This window comes from Neomonachus schauinslandi, chromosome 6, assembly GCF_002201575.2.
Source record: "Neomonachus schauinslandi chromosome 6, ASM220157v2, whole genome shotgun sequence".
Lineage (NCBI taxonomy): Eukaryota > Metazoa > Chordata > Mammalia > Carnivora > Phocidae > Neomonachus > Neomonachus schauinslandi.
In genome coordinates, this window is record NC_058408.1 from 36,503,183 (window position 1) to 36,527,844 (window position 24,662).

At 37.9% G+C, this 24,662-nt stretch overlaps 1 protein-coding gene across 4 annotated transcripts in view; it reads left to right on the plus strand.

The window, feature by feature from the left end:
* Positions 1–433: 433 nt before the first annotated feature.
* RCOR3 (REST corepressor 3) overlaps positions 434–24,662 on the plus strand; it is a 55,256-nt gene continuing 31,027 nt past the window's right edge. For 2 of the 4 annotated variants that reach the window (XM_044915921.1, XM_044915924.1), the window contains exons 1-7: positions 434–756; positions 1,203–1,259; positions 10,342–10,419; positions 13,197–13,249; positions 14,979–15,140; positions 16,540–16,664; positions 17,436–17,514. In XM_044915921.1, the coding sequence (XP_044771856.1) occupies positions 585–756; positions 1,203–1,259; positions 10,342–10,419; positions 13,197–13,249; positions 14,979–15,140; positions 16,540–16,664; positions 17,436–17,514 (726 nt within the window). In that variant the 5' untranslated portion in view covers positions 434–584. Of the gene's footprint in view, positions 760–1,178; positions 1,260–10,341; positions 10,420–13,196; positions 13,250–14,978; positions 15,141–16,539; positions 16,665–17,435; positions 17,515–24,662 lie in introns of those variants that run through there. The other 2 variants (XM_044915922.1, XM_044915923.1) reach the window with 2 other exon arrangements.

The following is a 24,662-nucleotide window of genomic DNA, read 5'->3' on the forward strand; positions in this document are numbered from 1 at the left end:
GAGGGGGGCCGCTGCCCTGACTCGGCCCTTTCTCAGGCTGGGCGCGTTCCTTCCGCCCTGAGAGGGCAAAGAGTCCCACGCCCTCGTGTTCGCCTCCGCCCGGGCGCCGGAGCGCCCCCTAGGAAGGAAGCCGGAGAGGCGGCCGCGCCTCTGCGGCGATTTTATTAGCTTGGTTGGGGTTGCCCGGGCTGCCAGCAAGCGGGGCTTCCCCGCCCCTCCCCCTCTACCCCTCCTCCTCCCCCCCGCCCCTCCCCGCCCCGCGGCCGGAACCTCCCTGCGGGGCGGAGTGATACCGGCGGCGGCGAAGAGCGCGGCGCGGCCGACAGGGGCGCCCGGGACTGCGCGGGGCGGGCGGCGGGAGGAGGGGAGAGAGGCGGGGCCGGGGCGGGTAGTTGTGAGGCGACTGCGCTACTGCCGGACCGGGGCGGTTATGGCGGCTCCATATTAACACCCTCCTCCTCCTCCTCTGCCGCCGCCGTCTCCTCCTCCTCCTCCTCTCCCTCCCGCCCGCACTCGTAAGCCATCTCCCCCTTCACCCTGACGCCTACCGCTTCCCCTCACCTTTCCCCCTCCCCTCTTATACCATGCCCGGCATGATGGAGAAAGGGCCCGAGTTACTGGGGAAGAACCGATCGGCCAACGGCAGCGCCAAGAACCCGGCGGGCGGCGGCGGCGGCGGCGGCGCCGCCTCGTCCACCAACGGCGGGCTGCACTACTCCGAGCCCGAGAGCGGCTGCAGCAGCGACGACGAGCACGGTGGTAGCCTCGAACTCCTCCCCGCCAGCCCGCCTGCCCCCCCCCCTCCCCCCCCCCACCCCGCCTGCCCCCCTCCCTCCTCCCCTCCCCCAGCCCCCTCCCCTCGCCGCGCTCCCGCCCTCCCTCCCCTCGGAGCCCGGGCGCTGCGGTAGCCTCGAACTCCCGGTGCAGTGCAGCAGCACCCCCCGCGACCCTCGTCCCTCCGCCCTCGACCAATCCTCCGCCCTCGCCCCCCCCTCGCTCCCCGCCCCCATCCGCTGCCATCTCCCGGAGTGCCCGGAGTTAATATCTTCCCATCCACCCGCCGCTTCTTTCCTCCCTCCAGCAATTTTTATATTTTATTAAGTGTCTCTTCCTTTTTCTTTTTTTCTTCTCTTTCTTTTCTTTTTCTTTTTTTCCTCTTTTCTTTTCTTTTCTTTTTTTTTCTTTTTGGCATTGCTTTGCAGATGTTGGGATGAGAGTCGGAGCTGAATACCAAGCTCGGATCCCTGAATTTGATCCAGGTAGATATATTTGCTTAAGCAAATCCTGTCTCCCCTTTTCTGGGAATGGTTTAGGGTGGAAGGGGTAGAGGGGCGGCCGAGGTAGGGGTCCGGGTGTGCGGTTGGGAGGGGATGCGGGGCTGGGATGGGCAGGCATCTGGAGGGGAGGCTGTCAGGCTTGGCAGGGCTGTGACACAGGGCGTGTGGGCAGATGTGTGCATTGCAAGGTTAACATGGTTCCTTCGGAGGCCACTTGCCCGGTGGTGGCATCGCCTTTCTGTCCCCATGAGCCCGGGGCGAGGTCGGGGAGAGCAGAGGGAGGCGGCCCTCGGCGGATTCGGGGGTCCGAGGCTGGGGAAGGAGCGGCTGCTGGGCCGAGGGCTGGAGGAGAGAGGGTGTGCGGGCTGCGTGTGGAAGAACCGTGCAAATGTCAATTGCCATACCGCCGGCCCCCGGGAGCGGAGGGCCGCGCTCCGCAAGGGCGGCGGATGCCGGGGCTACTGTCATCGGCCGAAGCCGAGGGCGAGCCCTGGCCGACCCGCGCGCACACGGGATTTTCTTTTTTCTTTCTTTTTAGCTAGGTGGTGTAGCATTGGTCGCGACAGCTCTGCGGAGTGTAGGAGCCGCGGAGAGAAAGGGATGGGGGAAGGGGGTGGGGAGAAGCCAGAGGCACACCTCGCCCTCCAGCCAGCCCTAGGAAGTCAGACCACAGGACAGTGGCTGCAGCTGCCAAGGAGACATTTTCTCCCCGAGCAGCCAGGTTCCAGCGTCCTCTGCCAACCCAGCTTGCGGGCTCCCTGTCTACTTTTCTCCAAACAGGCTCTCTGGCGGTCACGGGATTTCAGCCTGGACGGGGATTGGGCGAGAGTTCCGCATATGGAGGCGCCCTTGCTGGAGCCTCCCGAAGTGGAGCGTGTTTCCTTCTCCCCACCCCAGACCCTCTACAGTTCAGGCTTTGGACAGACTTTGAAGGAGCTCTTTTTTACCCCCCTTTCTCCCTTACAGTTGGTCAGTTTTTTGCCCATTGCCCACTCCTAATAACATTGTGTCGGACTTTTGAATTCTGTATTAGATATTAATAGGGCTTACTTTTTTGGAGGGGGGGAGGGAGGGATAGCTTCTTTACTTCGTTATAGGGTATAGATGGGTATTATCATTCATCCCCTGCCCATTTCAGCAATGCAAAATAAAGAGTTTTAGGTGGCATCTCCTCCTGTCCGAGGGGGAGGGTAAAATAATGAGTGTTACAAGGATTGTCAGTGCAGTCTGTTTTTCAGTAGGTAAAAGCAATGATAGAAGTGCTCACTAGATGTGGGTTGCTTTCTAAATGACATAGCTGTTAATACATTTTATTCAAAAGCTATCGAGTGTGTGTACTGGTGGTCTTCAAATAATTTTAAATGTTCTGTGAAATTAATTTTATTGATGTAGCTAGTAGGTGAATAACACTTTCACATTACTATGCTGCTTCAGGTATTAACTTGATATTTGGAAAAAGCATGCTTTGGCTTAAGATAGACTGAATTCAGTTCCCAGCTGTTTTAATTTTGTGCTCTGAGCAAGTCAGTGTCCTTCTCTGATCGTTAGTTTCCCTAGCTGTAAAATGGACATAAAAAATGCTTCATGGAATTTATTTTTTTATTTTTTTTAAAGATTTTATTTATTTATTTATTTGACAGAGAGAGAAAGAGAGAACGCACAAGCAGGGGGAGCAGCAGGGAGAGGGAGAGAAAGAAGCAGACCTCCCACCAAGCAGGGAGCCCGATGCGGGACTCGATCCCAGGACCCTGGGATTGTGACCCCAGCCGAAGGCAGACGCTTAACTGATTGAGCCACCCAGGCACCTGGAATTTTTTTTTTTTTTAAGATTTTATTTATTTATTTGACAGACACAGCGAGAGAGGGAACACAAGCAGGGGGAGTGGGAGAGGGAGAAGCAGGCTTCCCTCCGAGCAGGGAGCCCATTGTGGGGCTCGATCCCAGGACACTGGGATCGTCACCTGAGCTGAAGGCAGATGCCCAACAACTGAGCCACCCAGGCGCCCCGCTTCATGGAATTCTTATCCGGAATACATGATTGGGCATATGGCAGTTACTCAGTAAAGATCAAATTTAATAATTAAGAAGAATGATTCTGCAAACATTTGTATCTTTATGATTTGGGGCATTCATTGGTACTCTGCTTTTTTGGGAAATGATAAACTGATTTACAAATTAGAATTCAACAGCCAGAACTATTTCATAAGTTAATAAACATATCCTTTTTTGCTTCATTAGGTAGGTTTATATTTCATAGACAACTGTACACGGGTTGAGTAGGAGGTTTGTGTCTAAAAACCAGACTTCTTGCTGGAACAAATTTATATATGCCATGGTCTAGATCACTATAAAGGTTTTTTTGTTTTGTTTGTTTGTTTGTTTTTTGGTTTTCATTTCATGATAAATACTGGAATAAATTCCAAATTTGGAAAATAATTCACTAAAAGTGCAGAACACTTCCGGTAGTTTCACATGGCCACTATTTGAATTATCCAGTTTACTTGATCATCATTTTTATTATTATTATTATTTTTAAAGATTTTATTTGAGAGACAAAGCATGAGTAGGGAGGAGGAGCAGAGGGAGAGGGGGAAGCTGACTCCCCACTGAGCAGGGAGCTTGGCTCAATCCCATGACCCTGGGGTCTATACCTGAGCCGAAGACAGATGCTTAACCCACTAAACCACCCACATGACCCCATTTTTTTTATTATTATTTTGAACCTAAGCAGAATATTTGTGGAAAAAAAAAATCACTGAATTATTACATTTTTTTTAAAGTCATTTTCAAGTTACTCAGATTATAATTGATATTCTTTATTAGGGTAAGAATGTATGTCACATTTTAAAAATTCATCTGTAAATTTTCTCCTTAATAATCTGCAGGAGAATACTGAACCCAAGGACACAACTAAAACCAGTTATCACTTAAACCTGGATAGGCTTTCCTATAATCATAAGCAAATCTTGTCAAGCAAATGCAGATTATCAGTTGTTAGACACTTTTTTAAAAGTAAATATTGAACCTCTGTGCCTTTCAATATAGTGCCATTGTTCTGTTTTATTCTAAGTGTTGTGCTGTTGTGTCAAGTTTCTACTTCACATCAATTCAATATAATTTGGTAAGAAACATATTTCCTTGGGGGCACCTGGGTGGCTCAGTCGTTAAGCGCCTGCCTTCGGCTCAGGTCATGATCCCAGTGTCCTGGGATCGAGCCCCGCATCGGGCTCTCTCCTCAGCCACGGGCCTGCTTCTCCCTCTCCCACTCCCCCTGCTTGTGATCCTTCTCTCGCTGTGTCTCTCTCTGTCAAATAAATAAAATCTTAAAAAAAAAAAAAAAAGAAACATTTCCTTGGAGAAGGTAAAAGGAAAAGAGATATTTATTAATGATAGAAATTGAGAAACGGTCAATTCCTGTCTCTCCTTTTCTCTTTTTCACACCTTTGTCTTTAGTCTCATAAACCACTGAGTCTACCTTCATGAAGATTATTCACCCATAACCAAATTATTTGGAGGAAAAATTCCTTAGGTACCAAGATTATGATCAGAATATAGGAAAATTAAAGAGTTTATGTGTGTGTGTAGGATATTTTTATTGGAGGAGTTAATAGTGATGATAGAAATCAAACAGAATGACTTACTAAAATGAATATTTTAGAAAATATGAGAATTGTGATTTAAATTGGAACTACTGAATATAAGTTTAGGAACAGTTTATGTTAACACCATTGCTAAGAATGCCTTTATAAAAATTTACTAACTGGATTTGATTATTTTCTTAGGTGCCTTTTTTTCTTCAGATTTTTCAATTACCAACTTTTATTTAGTGCCTCCTGACTATTTGTATATCAAGGAGGAGCAGTTTCGTGTGGTGATTAAGAGTCTCACCTCTTCCCATATGCCTTTTAGCTAATATGGCGTAGTGACCTTGACGAACTACTTGATGTATCCACACCTTTATTTTCTCATTTGTGAAAGGGAGATAATGTTGACTATATCATAAGATTAGGTGAAAATTATTGTCTATAAAGCAATGGTCTTCAAAATGTTTTGCTTGTATATTCATAAAAGAATTTTCAAAAAAATACTTTCTCGCATATTTTTAACATCTGTCACTTACTGCTGTGTTTAAATAGTTGAAAAACATATCTCCAGTGTATTGAAAATATTAGCACTTTGAAATAAAGCCATTATACCCTTATTTTAAATGCATCCAGGTAAATATAAATACTAGAGTAATATGATAGTATCTATTTTATAAAAAGTATGAATAGGTGAACAGTCTGAAAGTTTACATTTTTCCTTTTTATCTTTGAAATCATTTCCATGCATTTTCCCCCACGGAATTTTATATTTTTGTGCTTGAATGTGCTTTATTGATCACCTATCCAGTTTCTCTACCACTGTAATATGTATTCTTGTGAACATAAGGTTCTAAGTGTTAAGTCTCTTCTGGTTTGAGTTATTACAATTAATGTGTAATTGATTGAAATTGTAATAGCTACGATGCCTTGAGTAAAGGAGAGCCTTGCCAAAACCCTTTGTTTGGCACTGTAGACGTCTCAAAATTTTGAGCGATATACTCTTGTCAGATGTAGGATGGGATGAGAGAGCTACCCCCCCCCCTTTTTTTTTAAGTGAGAGAAGGGCATTTGTGAAGGAGGTCATAAGTAGAATGAGCATACAGCTTAGACTGCAGGTGAGTTCTCAGGCAGATTGTCTTGGGAAAGAGCACACAGGGAAGCTAAAGTTCTGAAAATTGATTCCCGTAAAACTTACTTATGTACCTCTTGGAAAGTCGTTATTTATCCCAGTTTGAAGGTAGTGAATTAAATATGTAAGTGAGAGCCCAGTTCATAAATAGGAGAATTTTTAAAAATTTGTGTGTCTTAATATTCTCAGTACTTAAGTTCTTTATATAGAACATTTGTCCCATGATTTCCATCAGAATCCTTATTCTAAATGTCTTAAATCTAAGAAGAAGTGGATTTTTATTTTTGTACTTATTTTGAAATTTGCTATTGGTGTAAAAATCCTAGCTTATCAAAATTATACTTTCGTTTTTTTAGTTGTTGGTTTTCCCCAATTGGTCTTATAAATGTACTTTACCAACTGCAGTTAAGATACCTAAAAGATTTCAGAAGGTTTAAACTTTTAAGTGTTTCATACTTTTAAAAATTGTTTAATAATTTTGTTTTCAGAACTGTCATGCTACTGTACAGTCTTTTAAAATGAGAGTAGCTTGCTTTTTTTTTTAAAGATTTTATTTATTTATTTGACAGAGAGAGAGCACAAGTAGGCAGAGTGGCAGGCAGAGGGAGAGGGAGAAGCAGGCTCTCTGCTGAGCAAGGAGCTGGATGTGGGGCTCCATCCCAGGACCCCAGGATCATGACCTGAGCCAAAGGCAGCCGCTTAACCAACTGAGCCACCCAGGCTCCCCGAGAGTAGCTTGCTTATCTAGGTTTTGGTTTGTTTTTTAATCTATTTGGAAGATAGGATATTTCTAAGGCTGGATTATTTTGTTGGTGACGCAAGCTTGATTTTCAGTATTATTTCTTTCCTTTTTTCAAAGATTTTATTTATTTGTCAGAGAGAGAGAGTGTGCACAAGCAGGGAGAGTGGCAGGCAGAGGGAGAAGCAGGCTCTCTGCTAAGCAAGTAGCTGGATGTGGGACTCGATCCCAGGACCCTGGCATCATGACCTGATCCAGAGGCAGATGCTTAACTGACTGAGCCACCCAGGCATCCCTTCAGTATTATTCTGAGTATCAGACAGTTTTGAGCTATAATGCTAAATATTGTTACATATAAAAGCAAAATAAATATTGAGTTTATGTCCTTTAGATATTTTTCTTCAGCTTTTATAATGGGAAGGATAAAACTTCATTGGATGCAAAGCATCCTGAGGGGTACATTGTTTTTAATAATACAAGTTACTTTCTCCTTTTATAGGGGAGAAGTCAGGTCTGAGTTGTTAGAAAAACAAAAAAGTCATTTCAGCTATCCAATCTCATTTTCTTTTTTTTTTTTAAGATTTTATTTATTTATTTGACAGAGAGAGACTGAGAGAGGGAACACAAGCACGGGGAGTGGGAGAGGGAGAAGCAGGCTTCCCGCGGATCAGGGAGCTCCGTGCGGGGCTCGATCCCAGGACCCAGGGATCATGAGCTGAAGGCAAACACTTAACGACTGAGCCGCCCAGAGGCCCCATCCAATCTCATTTTCAAGGGTTTGGTGAGAGAAGGCATCAACTGTTTGTGTTAAAGCCCTATGAGGTTTTATTCATTTGTGTTATTTGATAAGGTGACAGGAAGTCTTTTCAGAGTAGAGATAGAAGGGAACAAGAAAAAACTGCTTTCAATGAGCATATATTAGTAATAATAATGTTTAGGTAATACATACTGTATGCCAGGGTGGGGAGAAGCAGAGGGAGAGGGGGAGAGAGAATCCTCAAGCAGACTTCCCACTGAGAAGGAAGCCTGGCATGGGGGCTCAGTGTGGGGCCTGAGATCATGACCTGAGCTGAAATCCATAGTCAGCTGCTTAACCGAGTGAGCCACCCAGGTACCCCTCATCATCCATGTTTTTAAAGAATTAAACTGAGGCATGGACAACATAGGTAAATTTCCCTAAGATGACAAAGCTGAGAAATGGCAGAGCTTGAATTCAAATTAGAGTCTGGCTCTATAATGGTTACACTCTTAACTATTATATTAAAATACCTCATTTCCTGTGAACATCAGTCATCTCCTGGGCCTAGTTGACACATACATGATTAAAAATGGTGGAGTTTAGTTCAAGGTTAAGAAAAGAACATTGTGGGGGTGCCTGGGTGGCTCAGTTAAGCATCTGCCTTCAGCTCAGGTCATGATTGTGGGGTCCTGGGATTGAGCCCCACTTGGGGCTCCCTGCTCATTGGGGAGTCTGCTTATCCCTCTCCCTGCCTCCCACTCATGTTCTCTCTTGCTATCTCTCTCTGTCTCAAATAAATAAAATCTTAAAAAAAAAAAAGGAACATTGTGAAATGCCTAATTAGGCATTCTCTGCTACCAGACACAATTACTCTCCCAGTTAGCCCCCCCACCCCCATATTAGAAGAGCTGTTAGTCCCCACAGCTTGGATGTCAGTTTTTGTCAGATCAAGCCCTTAATTGTAGTCCTAAGAATTTTTTGGGAAACTTAACTGTTATGCCTCATGGGGAAAAATACAAAAAAATAGTTCATATCTGTGTAAGAAGAGACATTTTGTGAAGGTATTTTAATTAAGATTTTCTATAATGCAAGAATCAGATGCAGGCAATATGTTTAAATATTAAGCATGATATGCTCTTAAGACTTGAGACTTAATGGAAACCTTTCTTTGTTGCATTCCTTATTCTGTTAAGTAGGATTTAAATTATCTTATTGTTATAATCCATTGTGAAAAAGAATCAGTCCATGTTGAAGAATTGAAGTTTAGAATATGCACTAGAAATAGCAGTAGATAAAGATTTCTGACCAACTTGGATATGTCTGTTTTATTTCCTTTGAGTGGCTGCCAATTTTGCTTTTGTGTTTGTATTTTATGTGGTTAGAAATTTAATATGTATCTCGTTTTTGAAGTTTTTAAAAAACTTGGAATTTGTTTTCATTGAATATAAATTTTAGATAATGTACTTCTACTTTGCATTTTCTTAAATTCTCTGTTTTTTGTCCTCTTTATTAAAGAAAACGACAAAACGCAGTAGGTTTTGCTTTTAGATTCATTTTGTAAATATGATTTTTCTAATACTTTGGTACTGTTCTCTCATTTCTCTTTTCTCCATCCTTAATTTTTCCTTATAGTAAAACATAAAATTTTTAAAGCAATCTTAGCTTCATATTTTCACTAACAATATATCATTTTCTGTAATTTGTTGATTGAATATGCAGTAGTGATGTGTAATGATTCTCCAAAATTAAAAACTACTGAACTATATTATATTAGATTATTCCTGGATAGATAACTTCTCTAGATTGAGATTATACTGGTAGTTCCTTTACCCCTGGAAGTGAATGTTCTTTATTCCAAATATCTTACAATCTTATGAATGATTACAGCTTAACCTCAGAATTCTGTTAATGTTTTATGTGAATAATTTTGAAATTCTTGCCATTTGTTGGTGGTAGCTATCAATACCTCATAAAAGTCAGTTATGATATATTCATAGACAAGTCTTAAAGTAAGTAGGTGGCAACAATGCTTCATTTCTTGATAGTTTTAATTAGCTTGAATGCACCTAGGAATTAGAAAGAAACCAGAAAAGACCACTGAGTAATTAAAAGACAGAACCCACGGGCATGTACTTGGCACTGGGACAGCTGTGTCAGGTTTTCATTCATTCTATCCTTAATGCAGTTTTAATAGAGCTTGATTTTTCTGACTTTTTAGATCATAACAGATTAGAAATAAGCAACAGTAATGGTGTGCTTCTACAATAGAGGTAGACTCTGATTACTTCAAGAAACAGCATTATTAACTTTTATATTTTTTGACTTTGTTTTCCCCTTACACAGAGCACATAATTTTATAAATATAAACTAATAAATGAAATTAACGCTAAAAAGGAATAGTTGGCAGACTCACAAGGAATAAGATTAAATAAAAACCATAAAAAACAGATACAAGTATTTTTAAATGATGGTAATCTTGGCCCATTCAGAGATGAGGCAAAACAGAAATAACTTACCACCTGAAGTATTCTCTAGTTTTAAGTCAGAATTTTTAAAGACTCCCAAATAATGTTAGAAGGTTAAATCAGGTTTATTTCCTGTCAAGAAATAGAGCTATATAGTGTCCTTAAGAAAGTCTTTCTTTTTAATTTAAAGGGGGTTAACTTCAGTCTTTGTGAAATTTTCTTCAATTCCATAAATGAAATACTTAGTATTTTAATGTAAATCTGTTTTCCTTCTCTGTTTCCTCGTACTTTGTTCCTTTGTTCTCTTGCAGGTACTGTACTAAAATAGAAATAAAGCTTACCTTGTTTATACTTATTTTAAAAGTACATAAAATCCATCATATTTAAAGTAATGAATTTTTTCTCCAGGTGCTACAAAGTATACAGATAAAGACAATGGAGGAATGCTTGTGTGGTCTCCGTATCACAGTATCCCAGATGCCAAATGTAAGTTTTCTGAAATTGAACGTTTATGTCAATAGAGATCTGTCAGCCAATTCAAAATGCAACTTATATATTTTTGGGGTCGCTTAGAGTCTCATAAGAAAACAGTTTGTCTTTGTTTTGTTTTGTTTTGTTTTGATGGAGGTTGTTATATTAGAATGTTTTTCCTTTTGAAAGATAGTGGGTTGATCATTCCAATTTGTGTCAGGCCCAGGAAGACTGAAAATACCTAGGATCTGATGGCATTGCTGCTTAAATCCTCAAGCAGGGGAGGGAGTTACTATGTAGACATCTGCACAGGCTTTTCCTCAGTATATGGAGCTGTAAAGAAATGCCTTCAAACTTCAAAGAGCCCACTATCATTACCATTTTAAAGAGGAAAGGGGAAAGAACTGACTTCAGCAGCCATCAATCAGGTCATCTTTGAGCTCTCCATTTCTGGACGGAGACCTTCTGGATCATTGACCATGCACTTCTTGAATCATGGTGTGGCTTTAGACTTCAATGTGATGTAGCGGACCTGATCCTTTGCGGCACATCAGATATAGGAAACGTGCAGGTAACAAAACTAAGATCCCCACCCCTCCATTCAGTTATCATTGAATTTGTTAAAGCAGACAAACAAAAAAATCACTGCACAGCTATTCTTGCAGCTGTAAAATAATTAAAAATATTTACTAAATCTTAAAGATGTCCCATAATGTTTTATTTAGTCCCATCAAAATTAATGATGTCCTATATATCATGTGCATAGTAAGTCTAAGCATACTTATTGATGCAATAAGAGAACTAAAAATTGAAAATTGAGTATTTTGCTGCATACCTGATAATTCTTCCTATTTGACAGTTTTGGAATACCAGCAAAAGGTCTAGCTGGTAATCTAGGAATTACATGCCCTTGAGGCATTCTTAACAGAAAACACAAAATTGCACATTTGGCCTGGGACTGTATACTGAGAAACCTGAAGGAGATTATCAGGTTTCTCTGGTTCAGTTCTCATTACAGCAAAGGTTTTCATTCATAAACTAAGCATCAGGGTATCACTGGCTTTTGCTGTCCTAGCACTGTTTTGTACAATGGTGCATTTCTTAAGGTGGAAAACAAAATTCAGAACGCCAACATCTCCTGATTGTGTGGTGTCCACGTAGAATATCCTAGACTGAAGATCTCGGGCAGTGGTTTTCAACCCTGGCTGTGCATTGGGATCACTTGGGGGAGCTTATTAAATAAGACAGTACTGATGTCTGGTCTTTATCTCAAACCAATTAAATCAGAATCTTTAGGGATGGAGTCTGGACTTTTTATTTTTTATTTTATTTATTTATTTTTAAAGATTTTATTTTTAAGTAATCTCTGTACCCCACATGGGGCTTGAACTCATGACCCCGAGATCAGAGTTGTGCACTCCTCTGACGGAGCCATCCAGGTGCTCCTGAACTTACTTTTTAAAGGTTCCCCCACTGATTCTAATGCATAGCCAAGGTTGGAAACCACAGATTGACTGATGTTGTTTAGCCTTCTATTTATAGGACTGTAGGACATTTTTGTTAAAGTTAGAAAGCATATATTTAGACCTGTCTTGTGTTTAAGTGCTATGTATTTAAGTTCTAAACAAACTATAATATTTGGATTTTCTGCAAAAGTTTACAGTCTTAGGGAACTATAATAACATTCATAAAAAATAGCTGTTATTCTAATAGCATTATTGTTATAATATCATTTTTATATATTAAATTATCTTATATTGACTAGTAATAATAGCAAACTCACATAAAGTACCTAAAATGTGCCAAGTGTTATTCTAAACACTTGATATATATTAGCTCATTTAATCCTAGGAAGAAGGTACTGTTTTAAAGTGAGGAAAGTGAGGTACAGAAAGGAAGAGTTAATTGCCTCTAGTCAAAAAATTAGCAACAAGGGTGAGAATCAAGCCCTGGTAGACTAGCTGTTCTGGGATGAGAATTGTTAACCTCTGCTTCTCCAAATATGCTTAAAGAGAATTTTATAAATCATACACACACACACTTCATATATATACTTAAAAAAGGATCAAAGAGGAGTGACTATATGGATTTCACATAAAACAGTCCTGCTGTCTGAAATGGCAGACATCTCAGCAGTGAGGCCTTAAAATAGCTAGTACCTCATCATTGAAGCTATGCTTATCTAAGTAATTCTGTTGGCTTGATTACATATGGAGGATGAATGAAAATGGAATATTCAGACACCTTCTGTATAGCTTGCAGGAAGAGCTGAAGAAAATTTAGGGCTACCAAAGCATATTTAAACATGTCGTTATTACGTATAGCTGGCAAAACCATAGATAAACCATCCTTTGCACAGCAGTCAGAAGTGGGAAGGTAAAGGCTTTGGGCCAACTCTTACTATGAGATGGGGTCTGAAACAGCTAAGTCCCTTCAAATAAAGACTGCCACAGAAAAATGAAGAAATTGTCTAATATTTTACACTGTAATTAGGTTCTGTTGGCTATATACAGATTGGTCTTTTTATATACAAAAATAATTATATAACATCATTGAATTTAATAAGTATATGCTGTATAATCTTAGAGATAAATCATACTAAGCAAAATTTTAAATCAAGGAAGCTTCTGATCCTGTTCATAGAAGTAAAAGTCTTTTTTTTGTAACATTTCATAGAAAAGGACTTTTCCCTGAAATATAATATTTTTATTTTGCTTTGTTAAAAAAAAAAGTAGATCTGAGCACATGAAGTAAATAAGAATGATTAATTATATAATATTGTTTCATTGCAGTGGATGAATATATTGCAATTGCAAAGGAGAAACATGGATACAATGTGGAACAGGTATGTAGAGAAACATTTTAATATTAAAGCTTGCCTCAGTATTTACCAAATCCAAAAAACATCTGGTTGTTTCTATCCTAAGGAAGTGCAGTTCAACCAATTTTACAGATACCACAAAAGTCCTAGCAAACTCTGACCTTTCAAAATTATGGATTTTGCTTTTATAAACATTGTTCATCTCAAGGGCTTGAACATTTTCTCTCAACACCTCTGTTTCTTACTCTGCTTTGAGTTCTAAAAGTATCTGAAAGCATTTATATATATTTATATATTATATATATTATATATATTATTCTGGCAAATGCTTACCAAAAAAGGGAATTTTTTTTTTTTTTTTGAGTACAGGTAATTCTCTGTGATCTTTTAATCTGAAAGACCTAGAAGTTAAACTTTTTATTTAAAGAAATATTTAAGACTTTTTAGTTTTGAAGGAAATAATTTATGAAGGGCTGTTTTTTTAAATTTAATTTTTAATTTTTTAATTTATTTTTGGGGGGGGCTTTTTTTATTAGATAACTTTAAAAGGAGATCTGCATGGGACATATGATTCATTATCCCTTGTAATGAGGGAATGAAGAACATGAAAAAATAAAAATGAAATAGAGATTCTTAAATCTATTTTCAACTAATTATTAAATCAACCTTCATCAAAATTAATAGTAAAATAAGTGAATTATCTGTAATCTGGATTATTAAGAGCTGACTTTATAGTCAGTACCATGGTTAAATAATACAAAGTCATTTCTAGAAATTGAGATGTTTATCTAAACATAGTTAACTTTTTTTGTGATTTTTGAAGACTTTCTTTTGTTTTTAATTCTTGACTTTGTTTAATATTTGTTTGAGACGTTAATCCTTTAAAATGTGACTGCACATATCTTCATTTTTATGTTCATTTTAAAGGAGTATTACTAAAGTACAGAAATTAATTTTAAAACTTACTATTTAAAAAGTTGCTATATCTCTTCTTAAAAAGTGAAATTTGATACTCAGTACCTTATAGTAAAGATAAAGACCTATGGAAAAAAAAAAAAAGATAAAGACCTATGACTTACTTAGCTATAGAAGGGAAAGTGTGGAAGGTTAGAAATTACCCATTTTGGGCTTTCCTCTGATTTGGTAATAAAGTCATTGAAGTTATTAATATGCATCATAATAATTCTTTGCATTATGATAATAAAGAACTTTAAAAATATATATGTGGTAAATATTATTAAGGTTGCAATTGAGGTACTCCTTGGAACTGTTCAGCCCATGGTATATACTCCTAAAATGTTAAAACCTAAATATTTTTCTACTATGTTTCAACTGAGCACTTCTAGTTTGGTATAGTTATGATTGATAGTTTTATTCAAGTATTTACTGGATATTTTTCCTTTTAGCATGTTTTTCTCTACACATTGACAAATGAGTAAATGTGGGCCAGTCTTGATACAAGTCTACACACCTGCTTTAGCAATTATAGTCACTCTCCTCAGCTCACTGTTTTTCCTAGATTATGCAGCAAATGTGGTATGTAAGAACATTCACTGTTCTGAGGCCCTGATTTAAAAGAAATAAATAAATGAGGTCTACTACCTGGGCATCCCTGATTAAAAGCTCTAAACTGTGAGTGTATTTTCAGTTGAAGTCATGGGCTTAAGATTTTAACCTAATTTGTGTTTAACTCTCTTAAGTGTGATGGAACATAAGTCCATTAAAACGAAAGGGGAATGATTTCTCTTCAAAGGCACTTGGCATGTTGTTCTGGCATAAACATAACATTGAGAAGTCCCTTGCTGATCTCCCTAATTTCACTCCCTTTCCGGATGAGTGGACAGTGGAAGATAAAGTCCTGTTTGAACAAGCCTTTAGTTTTCATGGGAAGAGCTTTCACAGGATTCAGCAAATGGTATGGTAATTTTGGTTTTACTGTAATTCATACCTGAAAGATATACAGTTATTAAACACTTCCTGATTATTAAATACAAAAAAGTTTTCAGTCTAATTTTAATATTTAAAAAATATTTGATACTTAAAATACCTATACATTTGTATGTACCCTATTTTCAATAACCACTCTACTGCATGACAGTTATGTGCTATTTCGTTGTAATTCTGTTTTGTTAGGACTTATATATGTATATTAAATGTGCTTGTTCTAGGAAAAAAATCATAATTTCAATTTTATTTTTAAATGATTCATTTTTTAACATTAGGATTGTATTTTCTACTTTCTATTCCTTTGGATATGAAAATCAATTTTTAAAAATTCTGTATTTCAATATTGCACAGGCACTGTTGTTTTTAAGGAGAAAAACTATTTCTAGTTTTTAAATTTTTAGCGTTGTGTCAAAAGAATATAAACCTGAGAAGTTGCTGCATTAGAATCTTTTAACCTGAACGGATAAAAATTAGATAATGTTTGCAAATATATCTAAGTGTGTTCCATAATTGAAGAGAGCCTTTTTGATTGGGAGTATGTGTCCTTGTTTGCCAGTATGACAAATCAGTGCATGATGATTAGTCATTTTAATACCTAGAGACTTTATTTGGTAGCTAAAGTCTGATTATATTATTTATCATCTTAAAACCTGGATTTAAGACAAATGATTCAAAAAATTCATTGTCGAAAATTGAATAGCTTTTCTTGAAAACATGATGCTAAGTGACAAAAGCCAGGCATGAAAGGTCACATAGTGTATGATCTCATTTATATGAAATGTCCAGAATAGACAAATCCATAGAGATGGAAAGTAGATTACTTGTTGTCAGAGACTGGGTAAGGGAAGACCAGGGGATGACTACTAATGTTTCTTTTTGAAGTTATGAAAATGTCTGGAATTAAATAGTGATGGTTGCATAACTTAGTGAATATGCTAGAAACCACTGAATTGTACATTTTAAACTGGTGAATTTTCAGGTATGTTAATTATGTATCAGTTTTAAAATTTCAACTTACAGAGGTGGGAAGAAAAGAGTAACTCTTTAAGAAAAACAAACACTGAATGCTAACATTGTGCTGGGGACATCTGGGTGCATTGTTACCATGTTTGTGAGTTTCTTGTCTCCCCTTCCCTCTCAGAACAAATAGGAATATTCATTCAGAAATGTCAGTGACATAGGTGTGGTGGGTTACTATGACTGTAACCGTACTTTCTAGTTCTGTAATTCATAAATGTACCCATGAAAATATTTTTCATCTATGCCTTTAAGTATCAAAGAATAATATCAGAAATATTATTCATTTCTGTTAATCAGAGTTGATGAATTTAACTTGCTGATATTAACATGATTTTTTTTTTTCCAAGCTTCCAGATAAGACAATTGCTAGCCTTGTAAAATATTACTATTCCTGGAAAAAAACTCGATCCAGGACAAGCTTGATGGATCGCCAGGCTCGTAAACTAGCCAATAGACATAATCAGGGTGACAGGTAGGTTGGATGCCTTTATATGGTTATACTGTTAGGGCCACTGTATTGGATTGCTTACATTTCCTAAGGTAGAAAAATTATCACAGCACATTGTAACTACTTCTTAACCTTACCTTCATGTTTCGTCTCTGGCAGGAAGAGTTGAGTGATCAGAAATCTTAATAGTAAGGACTTTCTTTAACTCTTTAACTGTTAATCATAGCCAGCAAACACTACAACTGAGTTTATTTGAGCTGTGTTTAGCTGTACTTGCAAGTGCTTCCTTTTAGTATTGATATATTCAATATATATCCTTAGAATACATGAAGAAATACATTCTCTAGAAGATGCTCTTTCCATAATTGCCTGAATACAATTACCTGAGTAACTGAAGTCCACATTATTGTAGCTATATCTTTCTGGTGGTATAAAATCATTTTGCTTATTGGTGTTTGTCTTTATCCTCCAAGTGGAGAAATGAAATAATAAGTATTATATCAAATTAATATATGTGTTCTCTTTCCCAAATGATATTCTTTCTAAATTTCTTTCCTATTGCATCTCTGTTTTTTAGGTAGACATGTTTTCTAGCTTGATTCTGTATACCCAAAAAGATAAATGTTTCTAAACACTACAAAAATCTAAATTATAGAAGGTCATCTTCCCAAGGACACCTCTTGTTTTGTTGGGGAATGTCTAGTGAAATTATTAGCAAGGTATATTGCAATTTGATAAGAGCCCTGGAATAGAATAAAAAGGGAATTAAGTTTACTAATCTTTGTTTCTTCTCAGTGATGATGATGTGGAAGAAACACACCCAATGGATGGAAATGATAGTGATTATGATCCAAAAAAAGAAGCCAAGAAAGAGGTAATGATTATCATTAGAGTACTTGTAATTGTTCTACAAATCCATGCAAAAAAGAATGAATTGTCCTTCATGTTAAGAAAAACATTTTTATGGGACGCCTGGGTGGCTCAGTCGGTTAAGCGTCTGCCTTCGGCTCAGGTCATGATCCCAGGGTCCTGGGATCGAGTCCTGCATCGGGCTCCCTGCTCTGCAGGGAGCCTGCTTCTCCCTCTGCCTCTGTCTCTCTCTCTCTGTCTCTCATGAATAAATAAATAAAATCTTTAAAAAAAAAAAAAGGAAAACATTTTTATATCATGGTGTAGGAAGTAGTAAATTTTAATGTTAGAGGTTTTTTTGGGAAAAAAAGTAATATCTAGAACTCCCAGTTAGCCAGGAGTTTAAATAATTGTTAGGTTATCTCATCCACTCAGAAGTATAAAAGCCCTGCCACAATCACTAGTCTTCAATCCAAAGAACGAAAACCACCCTCAGATGATATAGTATGAGTATAATATAGTATAAAATTAAGCTTTCTGGTTTTGTTACCCAATTTTTCTTAAAAACACTTGTTTGTTCCATATTGTAGCAAATTAGAAATTAGATCTTCCTCAACTTACGTTGGGGTTACATCCCAATAAACTCATCATAAACTGAAAATATTGTAAGTCAGAAATGCATTTAATATACCTAATTTAGCAAACATCATCACTTAGCCTAGCTTACCTTAAACGTGCTCCGAGCATACATTAGCCTGTAGTTGGGCAAAATCATCTAACACAGAGCCTATTTTATAATACGGTGTTGAATATTTCATGTAATTGAACACTGTACTGAGAGTGAAACACGGAATGGTTGTAAATACACACAATGGTTGTCAGGGTATCGGTTGTTCTCGTGTTTGTGTGGCCGACTGGGAGCTGCGGCTCACTGCCACCGCCCAGCATCGTGAGAGAGCGTTTTACTGCATATCGCTAGCTTGGAAAAAGAAGAAAATTCAGAGTACAGTTTCTGTCGAATGCCTGTGGCTTTCACACCATCATAAAGTTGAAAAATTGTAACTGGAACCATCATAAGTTGGGGATTCTTCCATCTCTTCCTTTGAAGCAGCTTTTATTTTCACTGCTGTCAGTACCTGGCTACTACAGATCATCCCCAACTAGAAAAGCACTCCTGTTCCTCAAAATGATGATAATAATGATGACTTCAGATCACTAGGAAAAGGCTAAATTGATATCCATACTCATTTACACAGACAAGGAATCACATAATTGTAAAAAATAGACCAAATATTGAAGGGTAAAGGCTTGTGAGGTATAGACAGCTGTGGATTAGTGAAGATCAAAATTGGGAGACAACGTAACTTCATCCTATTTAATGACCTCCATTCCTCAGTGCCATTGGCCCATTCTGGCCCTTGTCATCATCTTAAACTCGATCAGTGACATTTTAAGGATCCTACTCTTACCTCAATTTGTTATTTTACTAATTTTCTTACTACTGCTAAATGTTCTCAAATTACTTGATTCCTTCATTTTTTCCCAAGTCTGCCTAGTTTCCCTCAGCCATAGACCCAGTGATCAACTACTTAAATTGCTCTTTTCCCAGTATCTTTAACTCCCCATTTCCCTATCCTCTGCCATACCTTCCCTAACCCTATGAACCCACAATGCTGGGTCTGTTGCTATTCTTGGTCTGAGAGGCACAGCAGGAGATAATGACACAATCATGTAAATTGTTGCCACTTAGAAAAAATGGTTTCAGATCTCAGTGCAGTCCTTATGCCCCTCAGTGTTTAACCTCTAAGCCTCAGTGTTTTCCCTTGGTAAAATGAAAACAATAGGATTGTTTGGGAATCAAAGAGATGATATGTACAGAAGCACTTCTTATGGCACGCAGTACATAGTAAATCTTGAATAAAAGGTGCTATTGTTTTATTCATTATTTGAGCAAGTATTTTGAACATGCATCCCTTTCTACACATCACCTACCATCTCTCCACTCCCCCCAAAAACTTGGCTGACAACTTCACAGAAAAAAAAATCAAGCAGGAACTCCCTTAAATTCCAGCCCTCCTCTCTGACCTCTGTGCTACTCTACTACCCTTTTCATCTGAGCGTGTTAATACTGAGAACAGTAAAATTTCAAACATCTTATAGATCTATTAATATGAAATCTTATAGATCTATTAATATGAAATGATACTCTGGAACATTTACTGAATGAAGTCTGCCTGAATGCCTCTCTCTAATGTAACAAAGGTCCCTTCCCTTGTTTGATCCTGTCTGTCCCTTCATGTCATGACTATGACTTTTCTCATCAGTTTTCCCTCTAATGCCGTATTTTCAACCTTTTCATTGCAGCCCAAATTATGCTCATGTCTTCTGTGTAAAAGCGTAACTGTCTCTCTACTAGTCTAGAAAAAACTCTGCTCCTTCCTACTACTTCTCTTTTGACTTTGCCTCAGTCAGGCTTCTGTCTTTTCACGTCACTGAAACAGCTGACGGAGGTCTACCTAACTGCCACATCCAGTGACTGATTGTTCATTGTATTCTGCTTATGCTTTCTATATCATTTCAAGTTACCCCTCCCTTCTTCCTGAAAATCTCTTCTTTGACTTACCGATTCTATGATTCTCTGCCACCCCGCCCCAGTGGCCTATTTTATTTTTATTTCTCAGATTTTAGATGAATTTTAGTTAGCATACAATACAATATTGGTTTCAGGCGATTCTGTGATTCTTGTCTACTTTTTAATTTTTAAAAAATTTTTTAAAGATTTTATTTGAGAGAGAGAGAACATGAGCAGGGTTAGTGGCAGTGGGAGAAGCAGACTCCCCACTGAGCAGGGAACCCGATTTGGGGATCTGGGGGTTGATCCCAGGACTCCAAAATCATGACCTGAGCTAAAGGCAGACACTTAACTGACTGAGCCACCCAGGTGGCCTTTGTCTACTTTTTTAACTCTTGTGTCTCAATTTTAGTGACTTTTTTCTTTCTCTATTATTATTTTATACTATACTATTCTATACTTTCTCAATTCTGTTCATTTTATCATTTTTTTTTTAGTTTTTTTTATTAACATATAATGTATTATTTGTTTTAGGGGTACACGTCTGTGCTTCATCAGTCTTCCACAATTCACAGGGCTCACCATAGCACATACCCTCCCCTATGTCTATCACCCTAATTTTTCCTCTCAAGTAACTGTAAATTTTGTCCTTTATGTTCTATGCAACTGCCTTACTTTTAGGTTTTCATCTTTTCTCTGAATTATTGGAATTTTCTGTCTTCCCTCCTGGCCTCTTGACTCTCCACACTACCCCTTCCAGTCTGTTCTTTAACCCTGTTGCCAAAGCAGTCTTTTTTTTTTTCTAAAGATTTTATTTATTTATTTGAGAGAGAGAATGAGAGAGAGAGCACATGAGACAAATTTACTGCTTGCAACCCTCCATGGCTTTGTCTGTAGGATTAGGATAAAACACAGAACTCTCTAGTGAGGCATTCCCCACCCCAACCCACCCCACATATTTCAAATTACTAACAGTGTTTTTGATAAGTCTTAGTTCCCTGGCTTTTTTCCTGTGGTTATGTTGGTTCTTTTTTTCTGGAATTGTCTTTCTTCCCAAATCTGCCTAGGAAATTCCTCATAACTTTGTAATATGTAATTTCTTTATGAAATCTCTCCTGTGCTTTATCTTGAATTGACCACCTCCTTATTTTTCTTTAAATCTATTAAAATACTCATTGGGGGTCCCCTGTTTTGCCTGCCTATCACTTCATGGTAAGCTCTTTAAGAGCAAGAATCTATCTACAGGGCCTGAAACAAAGTAAGCATTCAGTCAAATTTATTATAATGAATGCAAATACACATTATAAACTTATTTACTGTACAAATATAAGAGATTAGGGATTTGAGTTATCTAGAGAACTTATGTATGTGTAATACTGTTCTATCCAACAATGTGAGATGATACATATGCATTTGGCCTTTTGTTTGCCTGTGATCTCATACTATTAGCATAAGGAAAGTATAAGTTAAAAAATGTTAAAAGGAGGGCGCCTGGGTGCCTCAGTCGGTTAAGCGTCTGCCTTCAGCTCAGGTTATGATCCCAGGGTCCTGGGATCAAGCCGCTGAGGCAGGCTCCCTGCTCAGCGGGAAGTCTGCTTCTCCCTCTGCACCCCCCCCCCAAATAAATAAATAAAATCTTGGAAAAAAAAAATGTTAAAAGGAATTTTCCAGGTTGTGGTTCAGGGCAGGTACTGTATGTCAGCAGCTTCATTCATTCCTCTGCTCTTTCACAAATGATAGGGACACAGGCAGGAATGATACTGTATTACTGCCTTTAACACAGATCTGCATACTTGCTTCTGCATGTTATTGACACACTATGTAGAAGGTTTTTTTACAAACTTTTAAAAATTGTGTACTATATATTATCATACAGTATATAGAGTTTAAAGAAGAGTAAAACAAACAACCGGCATCTCCCATCACTGAGCTTAAGAAACGAAAGTCCTGTGTGTATGTTTCCTTAATTGTACCCCTCTCCCTTCTCTCCAGAGAACCTCTATCCTGAAAAGGGAACCCTATCCTGAACTGTATCAGTTATTCACTTCCTTTTTTTAATAGTTTTATCACATACGTATGTATCTCTGACCAATATCATTGAGTTTTGTCCACTTCAGACTTCTATTTAAATGGAATCATATATGTCTTTCAGCTACTCGCATTTTGTTGTTGTTATCCAACATGTTTTTGCAGTTCATTTTCATTGCTGTATTACAGTGTTCCATTGTATGCATATGCCACAACTTATCCATTTCTTATCAATGGACATCATTTCGTGTTATTATTATTGTACACAATACTGATAACAATATTTCCTGAATACACATATATAAGAATTCTTTTGGAATAGTGCTTCTCAGGTTTAGTAGGTTTAGTATTGCCTTTAGGGGGGCATTTAGAAGTTATGGAGGGGTTTTTCATTATTACAGTGGCATATGGTGGGAAAGCCATGCCAACTCTCCTGAAATGCACAGCACAGATTTGTTCCACCAAAATGCCACCAGTGACTTATTGAGTAAATAATACCCTAGGACCCTAGGAGTGTTTGGAATGGAATTACTCTAGGGTTTTAACCATGTTCATCTTTGCCGTTACCTAGTAAAGTTGACTCTTGAACAACACAGGTTTGAACTGCGTGGGTCTGCTTTCATGCAGATGTGTTCAATAAGCACAGTACTGTAGATTTCTTTTCTTTTCGTTAAGATTTTCTTCATAATATTTTCTTTTTTCTAGCTAAGTTTATTGTAAGAATATGGTATATAATACATACAACATACAAAAGATGTGTTGATCAATTGTGTTGTCAGGAAGGCTTCTGATCAACAGTAGGCTGTTAGTAATTAAGTTTTTGAGGAGTCACAAGTTACACACAGAGTTTTGATTGCAGGCAAGGTCAGTGTCCCCATCCCCTGCATTGTTCAAGGGTCAGTTGTACTTCTGTTGGGCCGTGAGAGTGCTTATTATCTACTTCCTTGCCAACACTTGATATAATCAGACTTTTAAAATGTTACAAATCTGGTAATATGAAATGGTATCATTGTGTTCTCAATTTCATCAGATTACTAATGAGCTGAATATTTTTCCATCTGTTTATTGTCTATTATTGTGTCTTTTTAAAAATTTTTTTTTTGTTTGTTTGCTTATTTTTTTTTTACCTCCTTTTCTATGGGGTTGTTTTTTTCTTAAAGACAGAATGTATAAAAGTTTTTTTCTTACTGAATTCCTTATGCATTCTGGATACTAATCCCTTAGTTAGATGTGTTGCCTGCCAACAGCTTTTAGCAGTTTGTGGTTTATTTTTTTACTCTCTTCACATGCTTTTGATGGACAACTATTACATCAGAAGCATGTACAGATTGAAATTTCAGTGTTCTTTTGTGTTTTCAAATTTAAGCTTTCAAGTTTTGCTTTTTACACTTAAGTCCTTATTCTGTCAGTAATTAAGGTTTGTTCATGTTGTGAGGTAGAAATCCATTTTTATTTTTGTTTTCTAATACGGAAGTGAGTTCATCTCTTTCAACTGGTCTGCAATGTCAGCTTTATCATAAATGAGGTTTCTATATATGTATGACTGTTCTCCTCTTGTCAGTCCCACAATGTCTTAATTGCTATAGCTTTATGATAAGTCTTGATAGCTGCTAGGGTAATTCCCACTGCTTGGGGGTGTTTTTAAGGAGTAAGTAGTTGGCTATTCTTGGACCTTTGCTCTTAAAGCTTATCCATTCCTATAAAAGCCCTAATAGATATTCCATTGAATCTATATTGTAGAAGAGAAGTGGAGATGTACTATAGGGAGAAGAGCAACCTTTGTGTAATTTATTTGTAGATACATTTGCATTTTCTATGAAGAGATTTGTCATCTGAAAATAATAGTTTTATTTCTTTTCACCTCTATAAATGTTGAAGAGAAGTTATGATAACAAATATTTTCTAAATTATTCCTAATTTTAGAATGGTTTTTATGTTTCAGTATCAACCAAAATATAATTGAAGGTTTTCAACTCGCTTACATGACTGGTAGTTGATATGCTAGCTGCCAACTGGCATTCCTCTCTAGCCTGGTGGCCCGTGAGTAATCTGGCTTCTTACCATGGGCTGGTTTTCTCCAAAGCATTTATTTCGAAAGCACTAAGTGGAAACTACCCAGCTTCTTCTGGCCTAGCCTTGGAAGTTATTCAACATCACTTCTGTTGCATTCTGTGGGTTTTAAGTGAGTTACTGAAGTTGGTCCAGAATCAAGGGGAGGGGATATAGATCCCACTTCTCAATGGCTGGAATGTTGAGGATTTTGATGACATGTTTTGAAACCTCCAAGCCTAGAATACAGAATTTTCATAAATGTTTTTCCATGTGTGTTTGAGAAGAAAATAATACTCATTTAGTTATAGGATTCTGTGTCTATTAATTGTAGCTTGTCAGTTTTTTGCTTGAAATCTATGTTCTCTTACTGCTTGCCTTGCTAGTGTAGTTTTTGTTATCTGCTTATCTGATCAATTAATTGAGAAGTGACACTCTTTATATTTCAAAGCTATTGTTATTAGGTGCATAGAGTAGAGGTCTAGAATTGTTTTATTTTGCTGCTTTTTATCAATATGTATCTC